This window comes from Falco cherrug, chromosome 4 (genome assembly GCF_023634085.1).
Source record: "Falco cherrug isolate bFalChe1 chromosome 4, bFalChe1.pri, whole genome shotgun sequence".
Lineage (NCBI taxonomy): Eukaryota > Metazoa > Chordata > Aves > Falconiformes > Falconidae > Falco > Falco cherrug.
The window spans coordinates 99,982,504-100,010,155 of NC_073700.1; the positions used below are offsets into that span (position 1 = coordinate 99,982,504).

General features: G+C 35.6%; 1 protein-coding gene across 4 annotated transcripts in view; it reads right to left on the minus strand.

Annotated features, from left to right (window-relative positions):
- Nucleotides 1-1,638: 1,638 nt before the first annotated feature.
- ATP2C1 (ATPase secretory pathway Ca2+ transporting 1) overlaps nucleotides 1,639-27,652 on the minus strand; it is a 49,964-nt gene continuing 23,950 nt past the window's right edge. For all 4 annotated transcript variants that reach the window (XM_055708195.1, XM_055708194.1, XM_055708197.1 and 1 more), the window contains exons 7-28: nucleotides 27,297-27,358; nucleotides 26,842-26,950; nucleotides 24,998-25,153; nucleotides 24,286-24,354; nucleotides 22,711-22,786; nucleotides 22,139-22,205; nucleotides 20,889-21,013; nucleotides 19,530-19,627; nucleotides 17,732-17,827; nucleotides 17,534-17,623; nucleotides 15,979-16,083; nucleotides 14,157-14,313; nucleotides 12,697-12,867; nucleotides 11,634-11,731; nucleotides 9,936-9,986; nucleotides 8,994-9,160; nucleotides 7,149-7,217; nucleotides 5,787-5,903; nucleotides 4,977-5,124; nucleotides 4,258-4,353; nucleotides 3,325-3,466; nucleotides 1,639-2,472 (exon numbers count right to left, since the gene is read on the minus strand). In XM_055708195.1, the coding sequence (XP_055564170.1) occupies nucleotides 2,336-2,472; nucleotides 3,325-3,466; nucleotides 4,258-4,353; nucleotides 4,977-5,124; nucleotides 5,787-5,903; nucleotides 7,149-7,217; nucleotides 8,994-9,160; nucleotides 9,936-9,986; nucleotides 11,634-11,731; nucleotides 12,697-12,867; nucleotides 14,157-14,313; nucleotides 15,979-16,083; nucleotides 17,534-17,623; nucleotides 17,732-17,827; nucleotides 19,530-19,627; nucleotides 20,889-21,013; nucleotides 22,139-22,205; nucleotides 22,711-22,786; nucleotides 24,286-24,354; nucleotides 24,998-25,153; nucleotides 26,842-26,950; nucleotides 27,297-27,358 (2,406 nt within the window). In that variant the 3' untranslated portion in view covers nucleotides 1,639-2,335. The remainder of the gene's footprint in view (nucleotides 2,473-3,324; nucleotides 3,467-4,257; nucleotides 4,354-4,976; nucleotides 5,125-5,786; nucleotides 5,904-7,148; nucleotides 7,218-8,993; nucleotides 9,161-9,935; nucleotides 9,987-11,633; nucleotides 11,732-12,696; nucleotides 12,868-14,156; nucleotides 14,314-15,978; nucleotides 16,084-17,533; nucleotides 17,624-17,731; nucleotides 17,828-19,529; nucleotides 19,628-20,888; nucleotides 21,014-22,138; nucleotides 22,206-22,710; nucleotides 22,787-24,285; nucleotides 24,355-24,997; nucleotides 25,154-26,841; nucleotides 26,951-27,296; nucleotides 27,359-27,652) is intronic.

The following is a 27,652-nucleotide window of genomic DNA, read 5'->3' on the forward strand; positions in this document are numbered from 1 at the left end:
TGATATACCTTATTCAGAAAGTTAGTCTTGTGCTGGGAAAGGAGTACTTCATAAGATTTGTTTAAAGACTAGGCAGTAACACTTCCAAGCCAAGACAATAAAACTGGCATTCACTTCACTTCTGTACTTACCTGGATTTCCGAGACTCCAAGTGCAGAGAACAAAACAGTCAAAACCCATGGAAGAATATCAACATGTTAAGACCTACTATGTGAAAGGCACAGTTGCTATAAAACCCAGAGTTTCTCAAAACCCAAGTTTGTTCAAGAGATTCTTCATCAGCATGCACTGTCAGTTTTTACTATAGAATACTAAAGATTTTATTAGTAAGCATTCTCAAATTGTATTAAGATACTGAATGCACTACAATACAGAGCAACTACAGCCCCACCTTGCCAAAGACTGTAATAGTTCAACAGGAAGAACGCTGACAAATCTGTTCAACTTCTGAGAGGCAAAACTGCTGGAAATAAAACTTTTGCTTGAAAACATGACAGTGTTTCTGTAAGAGGTCATCTTGTTCAGGCCCTACCAGCTCAGTGGTTCACAACCATGCAGGAAGAGATGAGAGCCATAAGCTGCAGTCTTTGTCTTTACACAACTAAATCTCCAGTACATTGGTAGTCCAGGTAGTAAGTGCATATTGAGTAGGCCCTGGTTGAGCCAGAGCAATGAATGGATGAACTGCCCATGTAAAGCAGACTCGGTCGCACACTCACATCCTGCCTGCAGCCCCACTTCCTGAACAAGTCTGCAAATCTCCCAAGGGGGAAAAACCCCAAACAATTAAAATAATCTCTTAGCAGAGGAGTTCAAACAGCACTTTCCAAACTGCCTTGTTTACCATGAACTCCCCAGATTTTGAGCATGGCACATGGGGCAAGCCACAAAGGTAAGTGCAGAAATATCCCAGTGCCTGTTTCCAATGATTCCTCATTAACTGACAGGATGACCATTGTAACAGCAGGGCCCAGAGCCAATACCAACGCTCCACTTCGAGGCCACCGTGTGAAAGGTATGTTATCCACATGCTTTCAAGTAAAAGAGATACCTTTACATCTCCAACTCCCCCTAGAGATCCTAGACATCCTCTTTTCAAGATTGCCTAAGTGATTGTTTCTTGCATTTCCTCAAGGAATGACGAGTCCTGCTGTGATGAGAAGACACTAATGACAACAGCTGCAAGTCTATTTTGAAGAACATTTCCAATTAGTGAATATTATTCAAGCATTATCATATCTTAATACTTTCAACATATGAAGACACAAATCTGTTACAATGCTTTTCTAGCCAGAAAAAGTCATTCTGTAGGTTAAATTTTTAAGTTAAACTACCAGTAAAAAGTTTATTTTTTATAGTCACAGTGAAAGAAGGAAGAAGGAAAATCAAGCTTCTTTTTCAAAGAAAGGGTGGGGGGTTTTGCCATTAGAGTGAGGATTAGTGCATTCATTTTCTAATTCAATACACTACAAGTCATTTCAACAGTACCGTCTTAAAATCACTCAAGTGATCTAACAGTCATAAGCTAAAGTAAATATGAACAAGACATGAACAAAGACTGGATCTAAAATTGTATCAAAACAAGCATGCTAATCTGGTGTAAATGCCAGTTTCTTTTAAGACAAAGAGACAACACACTTTTAAGAAAGCAAACATTTACTTCAAATTGCAGTATAGGCTTTTCAATCACAGAATAAAGAAAAGAGAAACAGTGATCCAACAGCGGTCACATCCTGTGCAAAAAACCAAAACTTGGGATACAAAAAACTAGCACAAGGTACTTGAGCCGCTCACACATTGCAGGATAAAGTAAATAAATACAGTAGCTAGAATATGGCACTCTTGAGACAGACTCTAAACCCAGTGGAATGCCTCTGAAATATTTCTTTTATCTGTGTATTAGTAGCAAAGTCCCACCACCATAAAAGTAAAATAGTACAATGTTTTAAATAAAACCGAACTAAAATATTTATATCTAAGAGAAGGATTTTACACAGTTATATCTTTTAAGTGCAGAAAATGGGACTTGGGCTTAGATCTTTCTTTAAATTAGACCCCACCCTCACCCCACCCCCGCAAAATCCCGTTCAATCTCAAAAGTAAATTTATGTTTGAGGAAAAATGTTACCAAAGTTGCATAATGTCATTTGTTACTCCCACAGGTGGAAGTTAAATTCTAAACAGTCTTGAAACATGAATGTTCATCATTACCCAGTGAAACAAAGGACTTGTCAAAAGCCCTCAGGATTTCTTTATCCTCCAAATAATGTTTTGCTTTCTCCTACATCTTTAGACAGCAATCTCTAAGTTTGCAAACAAAAGAATGCAATATGCATCATACATCGAGAAAAGACGAAGTTGACGAAGAAGAACTTCCACGTTTCTGGATCTTTTCCTTGCTTCTTTCAAACTTCTTTATGATCTCAGTGACTATGCACACAGAGGAAGTGAGTCCCAGAAGAAACAGTAAATCTGGAAAGAGATAATTTGCTATTTAAAGCTGAGGGAACTTAAAAAAGAACAAGTCTATTAAGACTTTCAAATTGTCTCCCAATCATTGGAGAAGTTCAGGAGAAATAAAGCAAGAATCAATTTTTGCAACATAAGATTAACATGCATAGTTTAAGCACAAATCAAAAGTAGAGGCCATGGTATTTCAAACTTCTGATGTATTTCATAACCCTATTTTTATTAACACCTATGAAAACAAAGAACACTTAGCAATATAATTAACTTAATACTGAAAAAATATTAGTATCATCAGAAATAACACTTCAATAAAGAGAATTATGTAAAAATATGTATTTTGTGACAATCATTTAATTCCAGAAAACCACAAGATAATAAACGTCTTATGAGGCCAACAGCGGTATCTATAGCTGCTTAAAATCCTCATGTCTTTTTACCCTACAACAACACAATTAATTATTAAATAAGGGATCAACGTTTCTAAATAAAGTGTTTATATTTAAAGAATGCTGAATAGCATTATTAACAGTGCTTAAAAAAACTTCAATAAAGTCTATGCTTAACATAAGTTTTGATGTAGGCAAAAATTAAGAAACCTAATACACATAAACACCTATGAAATTTAAGAATGTGCTGATCAGTTGTGTACCATAAGCATTTAAATCATGGTTCCCAAAGAAAACATCTAGAAGGACTTTTTTATTTTTTTTTTGAGAGAGAAAAAAAACCAAAAGTCAGCAGGGTTTGTATTCCTGTTGTATGCAAACAGCCAGAAAGTGCTCTTACAGAACCATCAGCTAATGCATTTGCAAATTAATCCCTATTGTACAGTTTTGAAAAGGGAACTGTTCTTACCCAAGACACTCAGGCTCTCGGTTTGGAAAACCTTCTGAAGTGGGGGAAAGTAAATGACCAGTAATTGCCCCATTATAGATCCAAGGACGGCATAGCAGAACATTTTGTTACTGCAGAGTCCAATCTCAAACACAGATTTTGTCTGTAAAGCAAAACAGCACATGACACTGAAATAATTCATGATTACAGTTTCTTTTCATCCAGATTTTTGGAAAAATTAAAAAAAAAAAATCTTGTTGACCTTTTATATAATCCAGAACAAGTTCTCTCTGCTAAACAGTACAAATCTTGTCTTCAGAGTCAAGAACCTCTATTTTGAGCTTTTCTGCAAGTACAGTGCATTAAGAGGACTCCCTCTACACTAGAAGGAAGTGGTTTTGTTGATCCTGATAATTCACATCGGAAAATACACTGCAAATTAGTGTAAATGTAATATTATACCAGCAATGTACTTTTCTCCAACTAGCACAAGATTTCAAGATTTGCTTCCTTAAAACAAATATATAGACAGAACAGTTTAAGAATTTTTCCTTGGATTATGGGTTTAGGGTTACAAAATAAAGTTAAGGCCTTCCAGAAATTTCAGATTCTGGCTAGGATGCTGAACTAAGAGTTTTCAGGGAAAAAAACCCAACCAAGTGTATACAGCAGTACAAAGGACCACTGCACTTCAGCTTTGAATAAAAACTTCCTTGCTTCTGTCAGGACAGAAGTATTACTACCAGCTCTGCATTGTGTAAACACATTAAGGAAACTAATACTTAGCTGTAATTCAAAAAATCCTACCTAGTAAATATGTGAAACTTTGAAGCTTAATAGCAGATATGAAGTAAATCTGCTGGAAAACATTTGAAATGAATGCAACAAGATCCCTCAAGGAAAATTCTGCTTATTGTGTAAATACTATGTAAATAGACAATATATATCACTTACCTGAGATCTAGAACTCAAAGCATTGAACATATCAAAAAATACAAAACAGGTGAAAGTCATGGTTGTATCTCGAGGTGTTATTACGTTGTCTCTTAACTGCCAAAAGAAAATGAAATAGTTTTAGCATGTTTTAAATCCTCTGCAACTAAACAAAGTTATTACAACAATTCAAGTTCTACTAGCTAGTAAATGAAAGCAAAAGCAACTTGTTTGCCCCAAGCTAATTTAATAAAATCATACCGCAAACATTATGTACCTGTAACTTATAACAATTTGTAATTCCAAGCTATGATTAAATGAAGCCTCCTGACAAGCATTTATGCAAGCACATGCAATACCAAGAATTCTATGATGTGCTACCAAAAGTTCAAACATTTTTCTCTATTGGGAAAAGAAAGTCAAATAGCTGTTTCATAACAGTCTGGCTAGAAGATTTGTACATTTACTTTCTATGGGCCAAGGTTTCCCAAGTAGATTTGGGACCTGGAAAAGTCTGTCTTAAAATAGAGACTGGAGAATAAAACTGTATCCCTCACTTCAACAACTACTTTGAAAATCTTTCTTGCTAACCTGCTAGCTGAAGATTATTTAATAAGCATGGACAAAACTTGCAGCTAAGTTCATGTAAATTCTGAATTCCAACTGCTGGTATAAAAAGGACTTCTTTTAAATTAGAAGTTTACTTTGTTACTGCTTTAAGTTTTGTATTTTTGTCATACCTCTCTCCAGAAGACGAACAGTGTCCCACACACGATAATTATTGATGAAACCAGTATTTTAACAATCAGGTTTTTGGTCAGAATGCTGTCCTTCAAATTTCTTGGAGGCTTCCGAATAACATCTTTATCCACAGGCTCCACCCCAAGACTTACAATTAAAACAACATCTTAGATTTTTATCATTGTAAAAATAATTCACTGCTTCTAACTTAAGGACCAGATTTTCTGAGTTGAAAGAAAGATTTTAATCTTCTCTCCACAGCCCAAAAATAATTTCATGCAAATAAGCACATATTTTCACTTTCTGTAAACTTAGTTAAATGTATTAGTAACAGGCAATATTCTAATACTGCAGTTTGAGAGTCCATAAACACATGATATCCGACCGTATTAAAATTACCAGATGTTAATTTTAAAGCAAGCTGCAGTATTAGTTACATTCCCTATTTCTGTTACTATTGTCAAGCTAGCTAAGGAATTTACTGCTAATTTCTTTCCACCTTCCCTCCACTATCTACTTGCAATGAAGAGGGTCAGAGGAAGAACCCAGAGGGAAGCCAGAATCCTGCATGCAAATTTCATGGGCATATCCATGCTCTTTAGGTATCCACACTGTCCCCATAATTATAATTAGATTCTAAAACAAACTAAAAGGAATGAGCATAGAACTACAATGCAAACATTGTGATTCAAAGAAAAACTCTTGATGATTCAGAAGCATTTCACTGAAGTTTTCTTTATAAGCAACCATTTTACTTGCTGAAACAGAAGGACTACAGACCTCTACTGGAATTTAAAATAAGTACTTACCTTTGAGCTGGAGGTCCATCCATAATAATATTGATCCATAAGATCTGCATGGCATTGAGAGGGTTAGGAAAGTTCATTAATGTAGCCAGTGAGATTAAAGTCAGTGCTGCTATACTCCTGTTGAAAGAATCCATTTTTATAACTGTCAGCATGGAACATTTGTGAAGATCCACTGATAACTGCTTTGTAGTCAACACTTCAACTGCTTAAGAGTAGATACAGATTTTGACAGTGTGAATCATGACTGACATAAGCCTAGCTTTAAAGGTAGAACATGAATGAATTTAGATTATTCATCTTGACACAGTCCGTATTTAAACCAGCATTGTTTTGGCAATAAAAAGGCAGCAAATTTGTGTCTTAGAAGCCTCCCAAACTTTAAGATAACATTTCAGGGTTATCACTTACCTTCACCTAATTGATTTTTCACCAGGCAACTGGGTCCTTACTTTCATCGTGCAAGAAACAGAACTTCTAATTACAGTTTTGAAAAACAAATTGCTTTTACATCTTTGATGTAAACACAGCCACCCTGTGCACCTGTCACTATTTTGACTAATCAGTCAAGGCAAGGTACTACTCAAGCTTCCTAGAAGTACTTCTGCCACCCCTCATCATTAGCAAGATGAGAAGGCTAAGCAAAAGACTGGAAACAGATTAGCTGTTTGCAAGCCTGGTATTAGAAACCTCTCTAAATTAGTATGCACAGATTGCTTTCAGTGCAAGATTAAGTGGTTTCATAACCAACTAGAAGAGAGCAAGGCTTAGAGTAATTCCAAGTTTCGCGCTCTACTGAACACGATTATGCTCTCCCGACAAAGGTGAACAGAAAAAAAAAGGTAACTCATTCAGCAAAAATCTGAACTCTTGTCATCATGTACGTAAGACAAGAAACAGTTAGCACAGGAATCCTTATATGCAAGAAAAGTAATTCAGCTTCTCAGAGCTATCTCACTCCACAAGCAAGTACATGGATTACAGAGAAACTAACCTCCCATTTCCCTGGTTTCTTCTATTTGATGTACATGTTCTGGTTAAGGAGGGAATGACTACTAACTTCTTTCTCCTTTAAACAAGGACCCAAAGGTAGCTATGCTCCATCCTCTCAGTTACTGACTTTTCACATCTTAACAGGAAGAACTGTGACAAAGTTAGATGTCTGTTTATTGCACTATTTTCTGGTTCTTTAAAAATGAAACAAGCCACCAAATACAAATTACTGAATGTTCAAAAGCATAGCATATCAGCATCCTATGCAAAATTTACGATGTTCACATTAATTTATGCAGCATCTACTTCATGATGCTTTAATTCATAATGTAGTTATAACCTTCTGATATTGCTAAATTTTCAAAAACTTACGTGCTCAGTTGAAATCTAACAAAATTTTTTATGTTATTATAAATTCCTTTACCCTCTTCAATTGCAGACCTGCAATTAAAAACAAAGAGTACATCACTAGACTAACGAGACTACTGCCAAAAAAAATAAATTTTATTTGTTTTAATTAATTTAAACAAATCCTTTAAGCAGCAATACAAACATCAAGAACAAATTGAATTGAGGTTCTTGTAACTTTAGCAGTCAGTTTTTCAACTTCACTAAGAGATTAATGACAAGTTATTTTTCCAGCTGCTTAACTTTCAAAATGAGGTATCAATAGTAAAATCTCCTCCTTGTCCAAGATTCACCATCATCCCTGATGAGGCCTTTCAATTCAAGTTAGATAATTAAAATAAACCCACACCCACACACTTTTACAAAACCATAGAAATACAGTATGACTTTAGAAGACCATGTATGTTTACTACACCAGAATGATAGACCATCTTCTCAACCTCCAGCATGTGTTTCAACTTGCCTATCACATTATCATGACTATGGTAGTGCTAAAGTCTACTTTATCTAAAAATCTTTATCTAAATAGCTAAATCAAGTCTACTCTGCTGCAAATAAAACAGGTTTCTTCCTTCCATTCTCCCAGTAGCCAAGAATAACAATTTAATCAGCATTTCTTTTGAATTTTTTGTCCTAAAAGTTACAAGGGGTTGGAAGAAGGATGTAGAACTGTGGAAGCTCATATTTCTTCCCCCATTAGCACTCATAACTTTTCACTCTCCTGTTGAGAGCTTCCCTGATGAGGTGAGCAAAACTGGGTAAAGCATTCCAACAAAATCCTCATCAAGCCCAGCTGAAGTACTTACCATAGATGTCCATCCTATGTACTCTTTTGAATAGCTTAATTATTCCCTTTGTTTTTGCACAACAGCACATGACTGTTGGATGAATTAGTATGGAAAGTTTTAAGTAAGAGATCTTCTGTTGGCATACTGCTGCCTACGTAGATTTTCTTACACTGTACTTCTGCATTTCACTTCTTCCCAAGGGTTAAGCATCATACTTTCAGACAAACCGAAGTGTTCTGAGATTGATGTATAATTTTGAAATGAAGCCTATCTCACTAGGCAGCAGTTCAGCTCTGCCAACAACCGCTACCTTCAAAAGTCAGATGGATTAAATTCAAAATGAGGTAAGTTTAGCTCTGCTCTCTTTGAAGTCAACCAAACAAAATAGTGAACAGCTGGTTACCAGAAGTTGGTAATTTATTTTCACCTGTGATACTTTAATAGCTTATATTCCTTTCCTTTTCTGAAACACTACCACATAGAGACTTGAAAACGCAGCACTGTAAAATTTTTAAGTAGAGAGGAATGTGGTCTCTTGTTCTTACATGTGATTCATGCTTCCAAAGTAAGAAATTAAATTAAGATGAATCCTACTGACAGCTAACAGACTCACAATTCCACCTCAGTTACATTTCCAAATATGCTACTACCATAATTCTACATGGAGAAGCAGAAATACAGGTTAGCTTTTATAGCACACACATGTATAACCTCCTTTGTTACTTATATCTGATCTATGTACAAGACCAAAGTAGCAAAACTTCTAAATATGTAGATACATTCTTATATTATTAAGATACATAAAAAGACAGAAATGCTTAGCTGCTCCTCATACTATTATACTCCCAGATCTTTAAAAGGATAATACGTGTAATCACCATAAAGATTAATCTCCTGATTTAGTGGAGAACTCATTCACAGCTGCTACACTTACAAGTTTGGGGAATTCCTTTTGTTTTTAACTCAGACCACATTTCATTAAAACTATATAGCACAAGTTATGTACATAAATGCCACCTACATTATTGTCTGAAAATCATCATCCACAAGGATCATATCTGCTGCCTCTTTACAAACATCTGTTCCGGTTTGTCCCATTGCTACACCAATATCTGCAGCCTTCAGAGCAACAGCATCATTCACTCCATCTCCCGTCATAGCTACTACTGCACCGTTATTTTGCAGGGACTAAAGAAAGGGAAATCAATTTATATCAGGGATTGAAATAATCCATCCTATAAAGTTATTCTAGATACAAGGTTGGCGTCATTGGTCACCACCCCCACCCCTCCAATTTCTTACAATTCCACTGTAACTTCCTTAAAAGAAAAGCAGCAGCTGTTTGTATATCAATTAATTTTTATACAAGATATTAGATTAAACATCAGTTCACATATTCAAAGAGCCCAAACTGTAAAGCTAGGGTACGTAAGATCTGCCTTTAAGAGAAAGTAAAAAACCTCTAGACAGAAAGATTATATTGTACTTGCATTTTAACATTACCACCCTCTTAAAATTCTTGATACATTCCAACTGTCTTAACATTTGACTTCCTTCTGCTTAATGTTGCTTTTCCAGTTCTTCCGATTGTTACGTTGAGTAGGTCCCTCTTCACTACCTTCTGAATAGAAGCATTACCTCAGACATGGCTTCAAATCCATGCCCTTTTATCTTGTTCTAAGAAGTATCAGAATATGGTTCTTTCATGTTCCTAGTCAATTCAACTGCTACATGACAAAACCTCAATCAGTCCCCACCTCCCTATATAAAGCATGACGCTGCCTACCAGCAGCTGCCTTTCCCTTGTGGGCACTATGCATTTTTCTAGGCAATTTTTTTCACATGCATTTCACTTTCAAATCAAATGCATTTCCGATTTCATATCGATACACTGCAGCATGTTATAATTTAAGTAAAGGCACCACAAACAGTATCCAGTATTCCAGCCTCTAGTAAGACATACCTTTATAATTTTTAATTTATGTCGGGGACTGGCTCTGTAAAACACTGCAACCTGTTAAAAGCACAATGAAGAATTAGTGAAAATGTGACAAAATAAAAGAATCACACTGGATTCTATAAAGCCAGAGGATAAAAAAATACTATCAAAGGTCAACTGTACTCGTTAGCTCTAAAGTTGAAGCACCAGTAAGCTGCGTTTTTAATAGAGTGAAATCATTAATTCCAGAAAAGATTCAAAGTGTGCTCTGGTAAACAAAGTTGGTACTACTTATTTCAAGATACAGTATATAATTTTAAAAACTTCTGAAATCATGGAGCAACTGAGGTAGATAGAATGGGTTGCTGCTGGCCTTCCTGACTAAATTCATGCAGGCAATCATCATGCTGACTACAGTTAATGTCCTTGTCTCTTATCAGCACTAGTGCCAAGCTACTCAGGACGTTTCAATTTTACTACTTTACATAGCATATTATTAACAGATCGAATTTTTAAAGCTAATTAATATAGATTTCATCTTAGAAGATTATATTAATTTTCAGATTTTTTTTGTCTCTAGTCTTCTCTGTAAATTTAAATTTCAGCACGTGGAATTTAGTTTTCCATAACCTTACTGTTAGCACGCACATGTATTTTTCCTTTTTAAGAAACTGGATAAGAAGTTGGACTTCTCAACAGCCACTTTAGACTGTACACAGATATCAATATTACTGGTTGATTTTAATTAATTCCTAGTAAGATTTTAAATAAATGCCTAGAAAATTAATTGGGTCTCAGGTCAAACATGCACAAAGTAAATGTGTAGCTATTTCAGCTACTTAAAGTAGACAGCCCTTAAGAGCAAGTATTACCAAATAAACCAAAAATTACTATTTGCCACACAATTCTTTTTTTCGAAGTTTGTGTGACTCACCAAGGAAAGAGACAAAGCTGTCATGCACATTTCTTGACTGTAAATACTGGCTTTTGTCTTGCTTACATCAGACTCAAGTATGCTGCAGTCTAATTTTGCAGTCTTTTGCAAACAGGGCACCATTTTCATGCATAAATTTTGCAACATAGCCAAGGCTGAACCTGAACTGCATTTGATTATGCCTTCACATTTAAACTGACACTGGCTAATACCTTTAGCTTTTAATAATTAAAAATTATTAAACAGTAGCTTAATAAATAGACCCTTTCAAAATTCACAACCAATGACTTGATTAAGAATTAAGAATCATTAAAGATACAGACAGCTCCTTTTATGAATTACAAAAGGATGGACTGTCTGAACATAACTTTAAAGTTACACATATATGAGCTGAGCTACTTCAAAAAGTAAAACGGTCTAACACTACAAAAAGACAAAAAGGTGATGTCACTCAAAGTGAGAAGTGGCAAAATGAAAGTTCCAATACAGGCATTGAAAGGTAAAAACAAATCAAATCATTAAGAGAGAGAAAAACAAGCTCACTAAAAAAGATAAACTTGTGAGTTGAGAGAAATATATTTCAGTACGGTTTTATGTCAAACAAAGATACTTGTTTGATCTGGGACAGTTTCTGTACTAAAAGCCTCTAGTAATGTACTGTTATCATTTCTATTAGAACCACATTATTTGCATCTCGGAAGTTAGTTTAGCTTTCCACAGACAAAAGTATTTCTCAATATAAAATATGTCCTTTATTGCATTTTAGTAAGTAGTATATCAAAACAAACCTTTGGCGTTATTTGAGAAAGCTGCTGAATATCCAAATCATCTATTTCTTCTCCAGAGATCGCCTGTGAATTTTTTGAATACAATCCCAGTCGACTTGCTGGAAATAAGTAATAAAAAAGGCATTGTAATAATTTACCCTTTTAAAACATTAAGTACCCAGTTTTATTTTTTTAAACCTACTATTTTCTGCGGCATTTCAGATTTTAAATGCCTGGAACAGAACATCTTAACACCTTACTAATTAAGTATACTGAAGGGAATTTATCTGAACCCTTGAGTAACACATGCTACAAAGTATATTCTAATCTGATATTTCTTCCCTTACAAATTTTAGGACTAAAAAAATCTGCAATTCATTATGCCAGGTATCATATAAACACAAGAGCTAAGTTATCTCTAAAGAATTCACAGTTCAAAAATAACAAAACAGAAAATGAAAAATGACATGGGGGAGGAAAGGGTGAAAAAAATCCTCTGACAGCACTGCTAATCTGAGAATATACTTTTCATGTGCACATTCAACAATTTGTTCATCATCCTGTATATAAAAAAATAATATTCTGGTTAAAGTACTTTTACTTTTTACAATATAATACATTAAAGTAGTAGTTTGTTTGAATATTTATTAATTGTACTTAAGCTTCAAAAGTGCAATACATCCTAAATACTCATTATCGCTGACTATTTTAGTTTCTCACTGTTTCTCCAAGATGGGCGTCTGAAAGCTGACGGTAGGGAGATTAGTGGGGGATGTAATAACAAGAATCAGAAATCAAGCATGTTTTAACAAAATACAGTACAAAAATGCATGGTTTCAGGTAGCAAAAGTCATACATTAACCAAATTAGAAACACTACAGTTCAGGCTGAAATCAAAGGATCACTTCAGGTTAGGGTGCTGGGGTTTTGTGGGTTTTTTTCCTCCTAATTCCACTGTACCATATGTTAACCTAATACACAGAACTCACAAATGTTGAAGACTTAATACCTATGCTTTACAACAATTAGCTAGGCACTGCCAAAACAGAAAACAAGTGAAATGTGACAGGTGGACTATTCCTACCAATGGCAACTGCAGTCTCCTGTGAATCTCCAGTAATCATTTTTATTGCAACACCTGATGTGATAAGTGTAGTAACAGCTTCTTTTACACCAGTCCGTGGAGGATCAATTATTCCCACAAGCCCCAAAAAAGTCAGTTGTCCTAATTCAGGACCAGAAGCTAAGGCCAGAACTTTTAGGAGACAAAGAAAAAAGAAGGTTAAGATTTGAAATTAACATTTACATCAGCATTTAAAACAACCGTTTTAAAATAGTAGGCCAGCATAAAGCAGAGGGCGGGAATCGCCATTTTTCTTTTTTAAACCTTGGTAGCAATGCCTATTATCGTCTGTATTCAGAATGGCCTACTTGGGTATATTCCTTTCTTGTAAAGAGTAGTCTTCTTACCAAATATACATACTTCAGGTTTTAAAGACAACTTTCCTGCTTATTCTCAGATTAAAGTGTTTATACTTTCACTGTGTGGAAGAAACAGCATCTAGCTTTGTGGTTTCTCTGTACATGCGCAGTCTTTTATGCAAAACTATGAAAGGGAGGATCAGTTAATATGGTTATTTTCTGCTTTGTTTTTTTTTTTTCTTTTAGAGAAGCAGATTTCATTTAGTACATGATGAATATTTTCTGGAATGTCTTTTACAGTAGGATATTTAATTCAAATATATTTAAGTGACATTAGAGTTGTAAGGGAAAAGCAAATCCACTTGTTTTAAAAAAATACCCTAGATTTTTTTGACAGTGGTCTGAAGCAGACAAAAAATGACTGTCCAAACAAAACTGCACAAAGAGATACCACTCTTAGCATATCCTCTCAGTTTCTAGAAATTTGCATCCTAGGAATTTCCTGAGCCACAGAGTACCCATACCTTACAAAAATATAAAAATTAAAAAGCTATGGAAATTACTCAAGAGCCTAGAGGTCTCTTTACAGAGCTCAAAGCCAGCCACATATAATGCTTGCCTCCCAACACCTATCAGTCATGTTGTGAAAAATTCTTTCAGTTATGTTTTAAAATCTACACAGCTTTTTAACACGAAAGGTAATTCTAATGGCATCTTCTGACCTATAATCAGTTGTGCTAGCCTAACTCAGACAGGTGCTGGAAGCCAAAGTAATAGAAAAAAAAAGTATATTTACTTTGTAAAAAATCCACAGACATCTATGAGATACGGAAGCTATTAGGTAGCAATGTACTGTTCAGTTATGGTCACAGGTAAGAGATGACAGGAACCAGCAAGGGCCTTTTCTCACCCTTTGCAATTTAATCATGTTACTATACAGGCCTTAGGCAACAGCACGTGTTTTTCCACTCCCTCATTTTGAACTAAGCAAACCTGTGGCCCTTACTGAACAATAAGAAAATTTCTAGTAGTTTTGGTTGTTTCTGTTTCTTTTAAATAAGCAGTGCCTTTTTTTTTTTTAAAAAAAAAAAAGGTTATTCTGAGACACTGAAACATCCTTACCCCTAAGTCCTGCAGAGCCCATAGATGTCTTCTCTTGTTGATACTGCTCTCTCTGTTGCTGAACAAGAGGTAGGGTCTGCCCCTTACAGTTATATGATGTACAGTACCTAATGACTTGTTCGTAAGCACCCTTCATAAAGCAAACTTCAGGTTTGTCCTATAAGGAAAAAAAATCATGTGCACACAACGTGTGTATGTATGTATATATAAATATACACACACAAGTACATAGACATGCACATGTAAGCATGGCATATCTATACTTGTCTATGAAGTCTTCAGAACATAATGTAAATCCAAGTTACACTTCCAATCCTAAAAATCTGTTGAGTATCTCTATACAGTGCATGTTCAATGTTGAGTATCTCTATACAGTGCATGTTCAAAAGTGGTAATGTTAAAAAGCCAAGCTAATAATTGATATCTCACTTCACCATACACATTAGATGCTGCAGGTCACAGTTTACATATTGAAGAGGCTGTGCAGAAGCCAGAAATCAAACCTACACAGAACATTAGACCTGAAGGACCTTTAGTTCACCATTTGACCAGCTGCACAGGTCATAAAAAGATCACCTGCATCCTTTTACCATGCCTAACTCCTATAATATTTTCCAGATAGTCATCTAGCCTTGAGAGTTTCAATGGACTGAGAATCCACCACCTACCTGGAACACTTAACTCCAATGCTAAATCAACTCATATCTTCCCTTCCCCCTTTTTCCATCAAGAATTGCTGCCTTAGGTCAATATCCAATCACTGATTCTCATCTTCTGTCCTGTTGAGCTAAAAAGCTCTTTAAATAGAGCCGTTTTATCCCTCTGAAGGTATTTATGCACAGTAATCATTACCTTAATCTTGCTGATAGGCTGAACTGACAGAGGTCTAAGTTTCTAAATCTGCTACATTTCTTAGCCTTCATATAACCTATGCTCCCTTTAAAACTGTTACCAGTTTTTCAACAATCTTTTGAAAAGCTGATCCCAAACCACACACACAGTAAATCCTTACATGGATGAAAATTATATAGCAGTTACAAGGAAAATAGAAACATACTATCCATACAGATAAAAGGAGCCAAATGCTTTGTTTCCAAGGCAAAGATTTCACTGTGATACTTGAACCCTGTCAGCAAGCCTTTTTTTGGTCAGAAGTACTTTGAAGTCTTTCGTAAGTCCAAGACTGTACATGTAACAACAGCCCTTATCTAGAAGGCTTCAGTTACCAGACTGGCAATGATGATGTCTCAGTTATTGTAACAAAAACATTTGGATTAGTCTAAATTAGATACAAATGCAAATATGTATGTGAAAGCCCCAGAAGACAGAAGAAGAGGTTAAAGAATGGTTTCTATAGATAATCCAGGACACTGCTGACATCAATAAAGTCTGCATCAAAACCAGAAAACCTGTGTTTTCAAACAAAAGGTATTTCATAATCAAACATCAACACATCTTGCTCTTAATTAATTATGTAACTATGTAGCACTGAAACAGCAGCAGATTAGCAGAATTGCTTTAGATATTTGAGGGGGGAAGAGAAGGAAGAAAAAAAACATCTAGGTACACATTAAAAGTCTCATGTATCAAAACATTTAAAATAATATCCCCGTATGCCTTTTACACAAAGACTTTCTTGTAATTCTCAACCTCCACTTCAGAGCTTGAAACTACAATTGTGTCTCTTATCAAACCATATTCCCAGGACTATGCACTACCACCACCCTGCCATAACTTCTGAAGTAAAAAACTAGGATATTAAACAAGACAGATAACCATTCCACAGAGCCAGTGCACAATGCAAGAAGTAACTGAAGTTTACCTGCTGTGTTCTGTGAACACATTTAACTGCCATCCATTTTTGTTCCGAACTGAAGGGATATTCAGCCTTCCTTATGTAGTCTTCCTGGAGTCCATCTAAACCCATCTGTATAAACCAGAAGTACTACCACAATGTCAAGACCTTTTCTTTTCAAACAGGTATGCAATTTATTGACTTGTTGAGACATTTCAGATAATCATTATTTAGTTAAAAAACAGTTTCATCTCCAAAGTTGCTTTTGAGCACGCTGTTCCAGTTTAGACAAACTAGCACTGAAAAATCCTAGAAGTTTCTTTCAGGCCTCATCTGAAGTCAGACCATTTAACACTATATACTATCTTTGATCCAAAGATCTTGAAATCCTTTGTAGATTATGACCATTCACAAACAAATCTTGCAATGGCTGACAATGTTGGTTTGACAAAGTACGTCTATCACCTCAGAGCATTATTTTTTTCCCCCCAGTATCTTCTGTACAATTTCTCTGCTAGAAGGGCCTACAAAATTCTAACACAAGACTGTGGCAAAGTATGAGGAAGGCAAATCACTGATTTTAAGTTTGAATGATCCAACCTGAAATTACTTTTAGTGATCAGAATCACCCAAATATTTAATCTGAAACTAACCACAAAGACTCCAAACAAAATGCATTTAATTTCAAATGCTGTTATCTCCCCACCCCTGATGCAACTCACAGCATTCCATGCTCTACACTTAACTAAGTCCAAGAGAAGGTGCCAACTAAAGAAGATGCAGAAGCAGCAGCCTGCTGTAAGCCATTCCTAGTACTTACACTGTACTTCACAACTCCTTCACTACCTCCCTTGCCAGCAACAGATGTGAGACACTCCTGTTGTTCTCAGTTTCTACGGGCTCTTGCCAAAATAACACCACTCTGATCCTCTCCAGTCAAAGACTGGGGACTTGGAATGAGTCTCAGAAAGAATATCGATACACCTCAGGCCTCAGCTACACAGGGAAAGACAGACTGTAAAGCATTAATCTCTCAAAGTTTGAGTTTATTCACTGTCACAGAAAGAAATTAAAAAAAAAAATTAAGTGCCAAGATAGCTTGCCACATTTCTTAGTAGCTGTAATGGGTATATCACAGCATTATTAAAAAAAAAAAACCCAAAACATTTAATCACAGTGACCACAATCCAAACTAACTGTACCCTGCACTTAAAGGGCCCTACAAATACTACAGTCACCACTACATCAGTTAACTTCTTACTGCTTCTGATGAGAACTGGGAAAGTTCAACAGGTGAATTAGCTGTGGCAGGTACGGAGACAGCACTAAGTGCAAAAAGTTGAAAGTAAATAATTCACCTAAGTTCTAAGCGATTTTCTCTCATCTTTTAGAATGCCCGAAGAGTTCCAACAAGTAAGAAACTTAGGAGATAAGCAGTTGCAACACAAATCCAGGAGACTCAAAGGAGAAGAAAATGGCAGGGGGGCAGCGCAACATGGGGATGGGATGACCAAACCCACACCTTATTTCTACACACTTCCCATCTGTCACCTGATTCAAAAAAGCACCATCAAGTACGCACCTTCATAGCAAGTGCAATTAAAGCCCCTTCTGTTGGCTTCCCCATTAATGTGTTGTTTCTAATTAGAGCATCATTGCACACACAACCAGCCTAGAAGATAAGGAAGAGAAGGGGAGGAAACAGAATAGAGTAAATGCCATACAAAGTTCTTGAGTTACATCATCAATTAAAATTTACCTCTCTGTGCCAAGATCTTACCTCAACAATTTTGCTAATGGATGGGTTGTTGTAACCATGAATAACTTCACCATCAAGCATCACTTCTCCAAACCTGTTATAACCTACTCCAGTAACCTGAAAGACATACAGCCAAAAGGTAATATGCAATGTGATATTCACCAGGTTCACAAACGGTTTTAATCTCAGCTTTTTACTATAAACTATAGAAAAATTTTTAAAACGCCACCCACAATGATTGACTTTATCCAGTGCTAATGGATTCTCCTACTCAGCTTGTAATGTAGCAGATACTAGATTAAGAAATAAAAACTGAAGGCAAGTGAGTTCGATGAAATATATTAGAGACTAATTTTTTTTAAAGTAGCAATTTTATTTCTTAGCATAAATAAATGCAATATATGTTGTTTCCTTAAAGTATTAGGCAAACTTTCTATCTTTCTTATTTCTCTTGCTTTTTCATTTTTTCCTCCTATTCATCTTCATCCTGGTTAATAATGCATACCCCCTGCAGGGGAATGGAAGCAGAGGAGAGTCCTACTTTCACCCAGTAAGAAAAAAAAAAACAAACCACAACAGCAACATAATGGAACAGCCTCTCAGGTCTCGGAGAGCTAGAACTGTATTTTTAGCGCACGGGTCCTCAAACTTTTTAACCAGGGGGCCGGCGCGCGGATGAAGTGGCAGGCAGTCATCTGTGGCTGCTTGGTTTCCCCCCCGCAACCCCCGGCGGGGGGGTCTGTAAATACTGGGGGGCCAGATTGAGGACCCTGGGGGGCCCGTATCCGGCCCGCGGACCATAGTTTGAGGACCCCTGTTTGAGAACATAAGCCAGGCATCCCATCAGGATCCTAAAAAAGTCTCCATGTCTACAGCACTAACAGCCAAGACATTTTACAGTCATTTCAAGTTCTCTTTCATTTTAGGAAGGAGCAGCTGATTTGACCCAGATGTAAACAAACTGTGCTAGTACTAAAGAAAAAGCAATTATAGTATTCCTATAGATATCTAATAATAGAAAAATAAATAACAAGATATATAAGCAAACATCAGTAAATGACAGGAAAGAATAAGAAAAAGTGTCAGTATTTATGCCTACAGAAGACAATGACAAGACCCTCTTAACTGTATTGTGGGGAAAAAAGCTCTGGTCAAGAAGAGTTCCAGAACTTAAGAACTTTTTTTTAAAACAGTCCCATAAAACCAGATGTAGCTCCACACCTTGCTGCTTTTCCATTTCTGCTGCTTTTGATCATTTACTTCAGTCCTTGCAACAACTCCCTAACCTCAACCACCACTGTTTGATGTTTCATCTCCTGCTCCTACTTCCAACTTCATCCATCATGAAAAAGCAAGAATGACAGTATGCACTAAGTATGAAGGTTCACAAAATAAATTGCCTTTCAGTCAAAAGGTGGATATCCCTATTTTAAATGTTTGTAACATGAAAAGTTTTTATGCACCTGCAACAGCAAAATAGCCTCAACTTTCTGTAATGAAGAGAAACACAATCTCTCAACTTGTCTTTGTACCATATCTCTGCATCTGTCTTATTGTGACCTACAACCAGCAGGAGATTCAAGATCTTAACATAATACACAAAAAAATTCTTCTGTACCTAGAGAGGGCTTGGATAACACAGCTCAAAGGCTGCAATACTAAATGAAGAACAAATTAGCTGGAAGTTGAGGAACAGGAGTTTGGTGCAATAAATTTATGCTTTCTTAACTGATGTTTCACCTGCAGTGGGCTCAAGCATGTTTCAGCTCATACACACAAGTGGAAAGGAAAACTAGAGTCTAAGAGTCTCACTACATACCTCAGCATGCTGCCCATCTGATGTAAAAATATGAGTAACAGTCATTTCGTTCTTTGTCAGAGTTCCAGTTTTATCTGAACAAATTACGTTGCAACAACCTGAAATAACCCATTAACATTTATAAGACAATGCTTGTTTAGAACAATGTAACTAGGAAGAACAAAGTATTCTAGACAGGGAAAATTTCTAGAAATAGTGCAGCTGTCAAAAAAACCCCAAAAGAAAACAAGATTTAACAAAGACAGCCAATTTTAAATTATTAACAAATAACTGTACAAGGTTCTTCTCAAGTTTATCCAATAAATCAAAAAAAGTAATTAAAATCCAAATTCACAACTTACCTGAAATACTTCCATTCACTACCTCTCCTTCACCTTATTCCACTCTATCTCAAAGTACATTACTGAAACCTCAAATTGTAACTCCTGGTGAGGAGGAAAGCTAAGAGCCTGCTTTACAGCAGCCATTCTTCTTTATCAAAAAGTGCAACATCTAACACTAGCCACGTTTTCGTCACACAACTGTGACTGACTACTAAACCTGCAAATTTCAGTAAGATCAAAGAGATTACAGAAATGTGAAAATTGTATATGCCTTTTTAACTCAGGAAAAGGGTATTTTAGGAGTGTTGCAGTATCTTGATGTTTCCGGACACAATAGGTGAAATTGCAAAAGCAATGAGAAACCTTGCAAAACTAATGAATCTCTGCTAGAGGCACTGGAAAAAATATTTCCAAACTTCAAATGCCAAAAGAAATTCAAATGCAGCAGAATCGTTTAACTTAGAATTTCTACTTTTTTTTCCCATGCCTTGTGTTTTACATTTTATGACTGCAATGCATACAGAATGTTTTTAAGCCTTAACGTTTTTGAAGTTTTAATACGAGCAGCATAACACCCTGAAGGTGCATTATGATTAAAAAGCTTTTTATAATATTAATATCTGGATTTGTTTTCAACTGTCACTATCACTCCTAAATTTACACCAAAAATTTACTTTAAAAAAAACATTTTACACATTTAACAAGAACGTCTTGCAACAAACAAGTATAAAGAGTATTCCATACATCCAATCACTCAGCCTGTTTAGAATACTGCTACTGTGGCACATTATTAACTGACAGACTGTTTATTTCAGTTAACTATGAAAAACATAGTTAAAGGGCCCACAAAAACATAAACCTGAATTCTAACATTCTAACTGTGTAAAATGCATTACATTTAGAAACATTTTAAAGATAATGTCACGTTACCAGCAAATAAGAATACCTGCTTTATTTTAACTATTAGTCATCAATATTTGTGTTAATTTCCCAACATTTGTATCAAAACACTATTTATATGTTAGTCTAGTCATACCTAAAGTTTCAACAATAGGCAGTTTTTTTACAATAGCCCTTTTCTTCACCATTCTCATCACACCAAGAGCCAGTGTCACTGTTACCACAATTGGGAGTCCTTCAGGGATTGCAGCTACAGCCAAACTGTAAGGAAAGTAAATACACAAATCTTGTCTTATAACATCATACATGAATACATATGCATTTACACTTCAAAACATTGTTTCTGTAGGTGCCTGTTCACTGAGGTTGGAAGTTAAAGGAATCAGCTGCCATCTGAATGATATACAACTAGATTCACAACAGAACACACACTGAAGACAGTAACAAAATGCAGTAACTTAAGACATTTCTATTCATTACTTATGCAAAAGTATGAAGAAAACTCAGGGGGGAGGGAGAAATCAATTGTACGTCTGTTTTGCCTACACAAAACACCAGTTAGAGCTGTGCAAAGCATGACTGTGAAGAATAAGTGTAGTCAGCACTAAACAGAACTGGGAAATGCCACCACTGCATGTTGACTGCTCATCCACAGCTGTTACTTCCAGATCATGAGGTGGCAGCAAGTCAAGTATGGGAATGGCACAGAAGATCATTTAAGAAACAAACAAATGAAAGACCCAGTAACAGTGCAAGCAAGATCACCATAACTCATTACACAATGTTCAAAGATGCAGCTGACTGTGCTTCTCGGACCCACTCACCTCCCAAAACCCCCACCCTCCAAAAAAAGGGAAATCTCTAGAGTCTGACCCTGTAATTTAAAGGAGCACTTCTGCTTTCTGCACTGTCCATGTAGTTGTACTCTGAGAAAAATTCCTGAATTGCTAGAGTTAAATCATCTAATTCAGCATTACCCTCAGCAGACAACTCCCTGGGATTAAGTTTCCATAATATGCTATAAAATGAGCTAATGAAATACATGACAAGGACTGTAGTAACTTAGTTTACCTGATGCCACTTATAAAATTACAGTTACTTATTCAGTGATGGAAATTCAAATCGTACAACTCTTATCTGTTTGCAGATTTTCTAGAAGACACTCAGAAATCACCATACAAATGCAGTTTGAGAGACTGACAATGTACCATATCCTTAAAAATAGGTATGAATTTGCTTTTTTGTAACAAAGTCTATTTTCATTTTTAATTCCTTATACGAATTTCAAAGCAGAGTCTGTATGCAAGCATATTGTAATAGACATCACTAGCTTTGAGAAACTTGTTGTAATACACAATCCACACTATTTAAAAACAAAATTCTTACCTTACACCAATTGTGAACATATCAAGAATATGCTTTCCTTGCAACCAGCCAACCAGCATGATAACTCCTGTAAAGAAAATGGTCATCAGGATAAATGTAAAAACCAATACCGTAGCCTCAAAGGGACAAGAAAAAGAACTCCAACAGCTAAAACTAAGCTTATCATTGTGATATCTATAAAAATCTGTTACTCCTTTCACTGTCAAAGTATGATTCCACTAGTATGGCAAAGGTGAAGAAAGTTTCTACCAGTCAAGTTGCCCAAACATACCAACAATGAGGTGATCATGCACACCTTGAACCAGAAAAAAAGACACACTGCAATTTAAAAAGATGCGTTTAGAGGACAAAAAGTCAGAAAAGTACTTTGCAGGAAGAAACAAGTAAATACCCTTATGATCAAAGTTAGGTCACATTAGTAATCTTCATACGGTTTACGGTGTGAACTCCAAGTGACCAATAAAATGAAGAGCCAAATATTTAAAAGATCAAATCTTTCATTTTCCCAAGCCTACATGCTAGTTTCAGTTACATTATACAATTTTGTAATTCATTTACGTAAATTCCCTTACCTATTATACCAAAGGAATACAAGGAAAGCTGTTTTCCCAAGAGATCCATGCTCTTCTGCAGAGGTGTCTTTGGAGCCTTGATGAATGGTAAACACACAGCAGTTAACAAGCACAGGTTAAAAACCATGAACTGTATCACATATTACTTCAGATACACGATTTCAAGACGCTGTCAACGAATAAGATGCAGTTATACCCTAATGTTTCTACATGTTTATTTTATGAAAAGAGACTATTCTGTTCCATTCTTGTGTAGAATGCAAGACAACTCAAGAATGCTTCAATGAAATATTTATTAGAAATATTCTTTGGGAGCTTTGTTATGTCTACAGCAAATCTAATACAAAAGGTCTTATCAACAATTCTATACAAAAAAAAAACCGCACAACAACATGTTGACTAAAAGCCACTGCACTTGTTTGAAGACCAAAAAGTTATTGATAGCAAGAATAAAACTGACTTTTCAAGACTGAAGCATTAGAGCCCTGAAAGGCCAATTTGTTAGTCACCTGCAAAAAATTCAATTTAGCCAAACAGAAAATTATGGAAATATTTATACAATATAGTGGGGGAAAAAAAAAAAAGAAAATAAAAAGAAACAAGGAGAGGACGCAAAGCAAAAAATTTGAATCAGAAAAAACACACCACAAAACAGGAAAATGGATTTTTACATTGGATGCCAATAAGTTTGGGGTTTTTAGCAGTAATATATGGTGGACTACAGTACAGAAAGCCTGGCAAAAAAAGGAAGACCGGGTCATCATCTTTGTTCCACAAGTTATGAAAAAAGCCCATACACTCTACACAAGCAAGCTGGTATCAAGTTTGATTCACTCTCACCTTCAAAATTTACAAAGAGAGTTTACTGTAATGTAAACATAAAAAATAACCTTACAATACTCTGTTATTTCAGAATGCTGTTGGTGCAGAACACTCATAGGGCTCGCTCTTTGTTGTTTTTTTTTCATTAATAATTCCACTTTTAAAGTGGATTCCACTTCACAGAATGGACAGTAGTATTCCCTTGAAATGTGTAGCAAGGCACTGCAGCTAACAACACACAAAGCACTCAAGAGTCTGAATTCCCATGTGGATCAGTGTAGTGCAATAAAGAAAAATCACTCTGTGGGAGCTTGATATACAAGAGTTAAAAGGGAACTTATAAAAGGATAAGGTGGAGATCATGAAACAGCAGGAGGCACATGCATAACCCCAAAGCACACTGCTAATAAAGTGAAAACAGTCCCGTGCACACAGCGCACAAATCTGTCATACAAATCCCCTCCACGCAAATGTAGTTCCACCTGAAAGAAATACACTTCCACAAACTGCAGTGAGATTTGTTCTGTTCAACAGGTTCAGAATATTATTTTCAGCCAACATTTTTAGGTCAGCTATGGATATTTTGTTGTACTTAATTATTTTCACATTCAAAAGCTAAGATTTGTTTTACTAGAGAAAAAAATACTAAAAGCTATGCTTAACTAAGTTCCTATGGTATAAATTTGAGGTTTTCATTAATGAAATAAATATATATATATATATATATCTTTGCTTCTAAATATTCACTCTTACCTCTTCTGCTTGCATCATTTTGAAAACCTCCCCAAACTCAGAATTCTCTCCTGTTCCAATAACTATCCCCTAAAAAAAACCAAAAATAAAACCAATTCAACTCTGAAGTTGAAATTTTACTATTAGCAGTTGCTTTGACTCAGAGAGTGGGCAAATACCATTAACTCTACTACAACTTCGTTAGTTTTGTTTATAAAATTAATTCTTGGCATAAGCAGGGAATGTTTTTCCTAAAAACATTTTGCCTCTGTAAAACTAATGGCTATTCTGTGCGCTGCTAAAGTGTTTAGTAATTACCAGTAACAAAACTCAAATAGGGTTACACCTATCTAACACTAGCCACAACTGTTTTTTCAGTTACAGATTTTCAAACACATGAATGTAGTTCTAGAAGTAAAATACCATATCCTAGACCAAAGAGTTTCACATCATCTGCTTCCTATAAATTCTCCTGCCCCTAGATTCATTTTCTTTTAAAAACGGTTTCTCAAAAAGCACCAATGAGTACAGCTATGCACCGTATCACAATAAAGTCTTCTGTATTTCCAGTAAAAATGTGTACTTCTATTCCATTTCTATTGTATCAGAATACTCAACATACATGTAGTCATTAAAGTACATTTCTGAATTGACAGGTGAACTTTCAAAGTAAGAACTGCCTTCATATAGTTGAAACACGGAAAATATTCTTCCCTATCAACAATGACTTTACCTTTGCTTTTCCACATCTGACCAATGTTCCCATGAAAGCAATATTGCTTCTAGAAGTAAGGTCTCCATTGGTTGCTGCTGGCTGAGGGGTTGTAGATTTAGAGCAAGGAGCTGTCTCACCTGTGAGACTGGATTCATCAATAGAAAGGTCCACAGCCTTTGAAAACAAAATAGGTAAAAAGCATGACAATCTTTTGTAAGTAGTTGGAAGTGTTAATAGAAGTTTCCTGATTTCAACTATTAAAAACATATCCTATTTATTCATATGCTAAGATGCCATGGCAACATCAACTGTATTTTAAGGATCAAAGCAGCAATGCGCACTCCTACAGAACACCGCAACAATACAACAGGTTCTCCCTTTGAAGACTCAAAAGTTTACTCAAAATTTTGCAGTCATTATTGGTTTTTTATAAAACATTCAAGGGGCTGCAACTGTGAAACATTTGTCATCAAACAAAATAATTAACTGGGAATGCAAGTGCACATACATACTACCTTCAACTCTTCCTCTGTCCACTTCTTCCTAGCACGGTCTGTTAAGAACTCACTAATGAGAACCGTATTTCATGCAGTGGTTTTTGCTCGCAAATCTTCTAGAGAAAATATGCTATATTTTCAGGCAACATTTACAGACTAGAGGAACGTTTGTGTTATTTTTGTAGTTTGTTGGTAGCAAGTGGGGGCAGTTAGAGAAGGAAAAGCTAAAAATAAATTATGCTGTATTAATCAGCTGACAGATGAAAATAAAATGTGTGTTCCATAGATACAATCCAAAACAAAAAATAATTTATGAAAATATAAAATTAAATATCTTTCCCTACCTGACATCTATTTGTACATCTTAATGTATTGACTTTAATGGGTCTTGAAAAGAGCCAAGACTCAATCATAAAACTCTGCTCACAAAATTTAAGTACAATAATTTTGCATTATTAGATTAAGTATAGCTATTACAGTAAGTATAGCATGCTATGAGCAAGAAAGTAGATGCTGCTGCAACAGCTATTTTGTATCAATGCAGAGACTGCACAATTGCTGAGGGAAGAAGAAAGTGGCTACAGTCACAAAAAACAAACCCACTCAAGTACTAACTGCTCTACAGGATGCATAACATAACAGATGATCCAGTCAAATTTCTGAAGAGCACCACAAATTCATCTCAGACTGGACAACCTGAGGACACCCAATCTAACAGGAAAGCAACATGATACTATTCAAACAAAAGAATCAAAATAAGCAAGATTAATATATACCCAATTCACTTCATTTAGAGAATCTGCAAGTACTGTTACAGTGCCACTGCTTCAACTCAAGCACTTCCAGCAGTGTTAATGATACACATTAAATATTTAGTAAACTGGAAGATGCTGAACAACACACACTGATGAAAAAGTGTCAGAGAGAAAAGATTACACTGGTATGATTTCACAATTATTTCTTTTAATATTCCATTATCAGAGAATACTGAAACTATATCCCAAAGACTAATACAAATAAAAGACTCAAAACCACCTGCAACCAGCTGCCGAAGTATCATTCAGACTGAAAAAAAAATAATTTCACAAAAAGTTTAACATCGAGGAAGAAGGAGTCTAAAATTTTCAAGAATGCGTTACTACATAAAATTGGCACATTCTTTCCTTCCATGCCCTACAGTAAGAAACTACATATATTGTTAAGAACCTAGTTACATTTGAGAAGTAATTCTTTCAAAATTTCTATCAAAATAGTTATGAATTCCAAACACCACCACTTATTGCACTTCTGTATTCAGTAGCTATTTTCCCCTCTGTCCCACAAAAAGAAAAGTTATTAAGTATTAAAGCAATATTAGGTATATACCTCAAATAACCGTAGATCAGCTGGGACTCTGTCTCCAACTGACAGGCAGACTGTATCACCGGGGACTAAATCTCTTGCAAGTGTATGTTCCACTCTACCTTCTCGTACACTGTAGGTAAAACCAAGAACAATAAGAAAGTCTTCTTTGGCATTTTATCTGACAAAAGCACACTGTTGTGTGCAGTGTTACTGGTTTCAGCAAAACATTATTTAATTTGCTGCTTGTTTCTTTGACGTTACACATCAGTAACATCATTTGAAAGGTTCAGAGGGGCAATGCGGATTAAGTTTTTGGCTCATAAAACAATCTTTAAAATGAGCAAAAGCAAAGCATGTTCTATGCCAGAATAAGAGCTTGATACAAAGGCAGTAAGTTCAGTGAAATCTTTTTCATTTACTCTTTTCTGATTAAGTCATGTTAAATTAAATTTAGGAGTGAAAGGACAATTACATACCAATGGCATTCTGGAGGCACAAGTTTACTAAGCTCTTCAAGAGATTTTTCTGATCTGTACTCCTGCAGAGACATTTTTAGGTAGTAAAGCAGATGGTATCTTTTAAAACGGGCAAAAGTTAAACAGCAATAGGATACATCCACATCTATTCCAAACAATCAGATGCCATTCAACAGCTCTGTTACATTACACATTTTAAAAAGCAAATATGGTCCAAACACTGAAAAATTTACAGATTTGTCTACATGCATTTCTTCTGAAAGAACAGCAGAGGTCCTTTGCATTTTCCATCAGTATCTTTAAGTCTTTGTAATAATGCTTCTAAACTCAGGGGTCAGATACATGATTAAATTCTA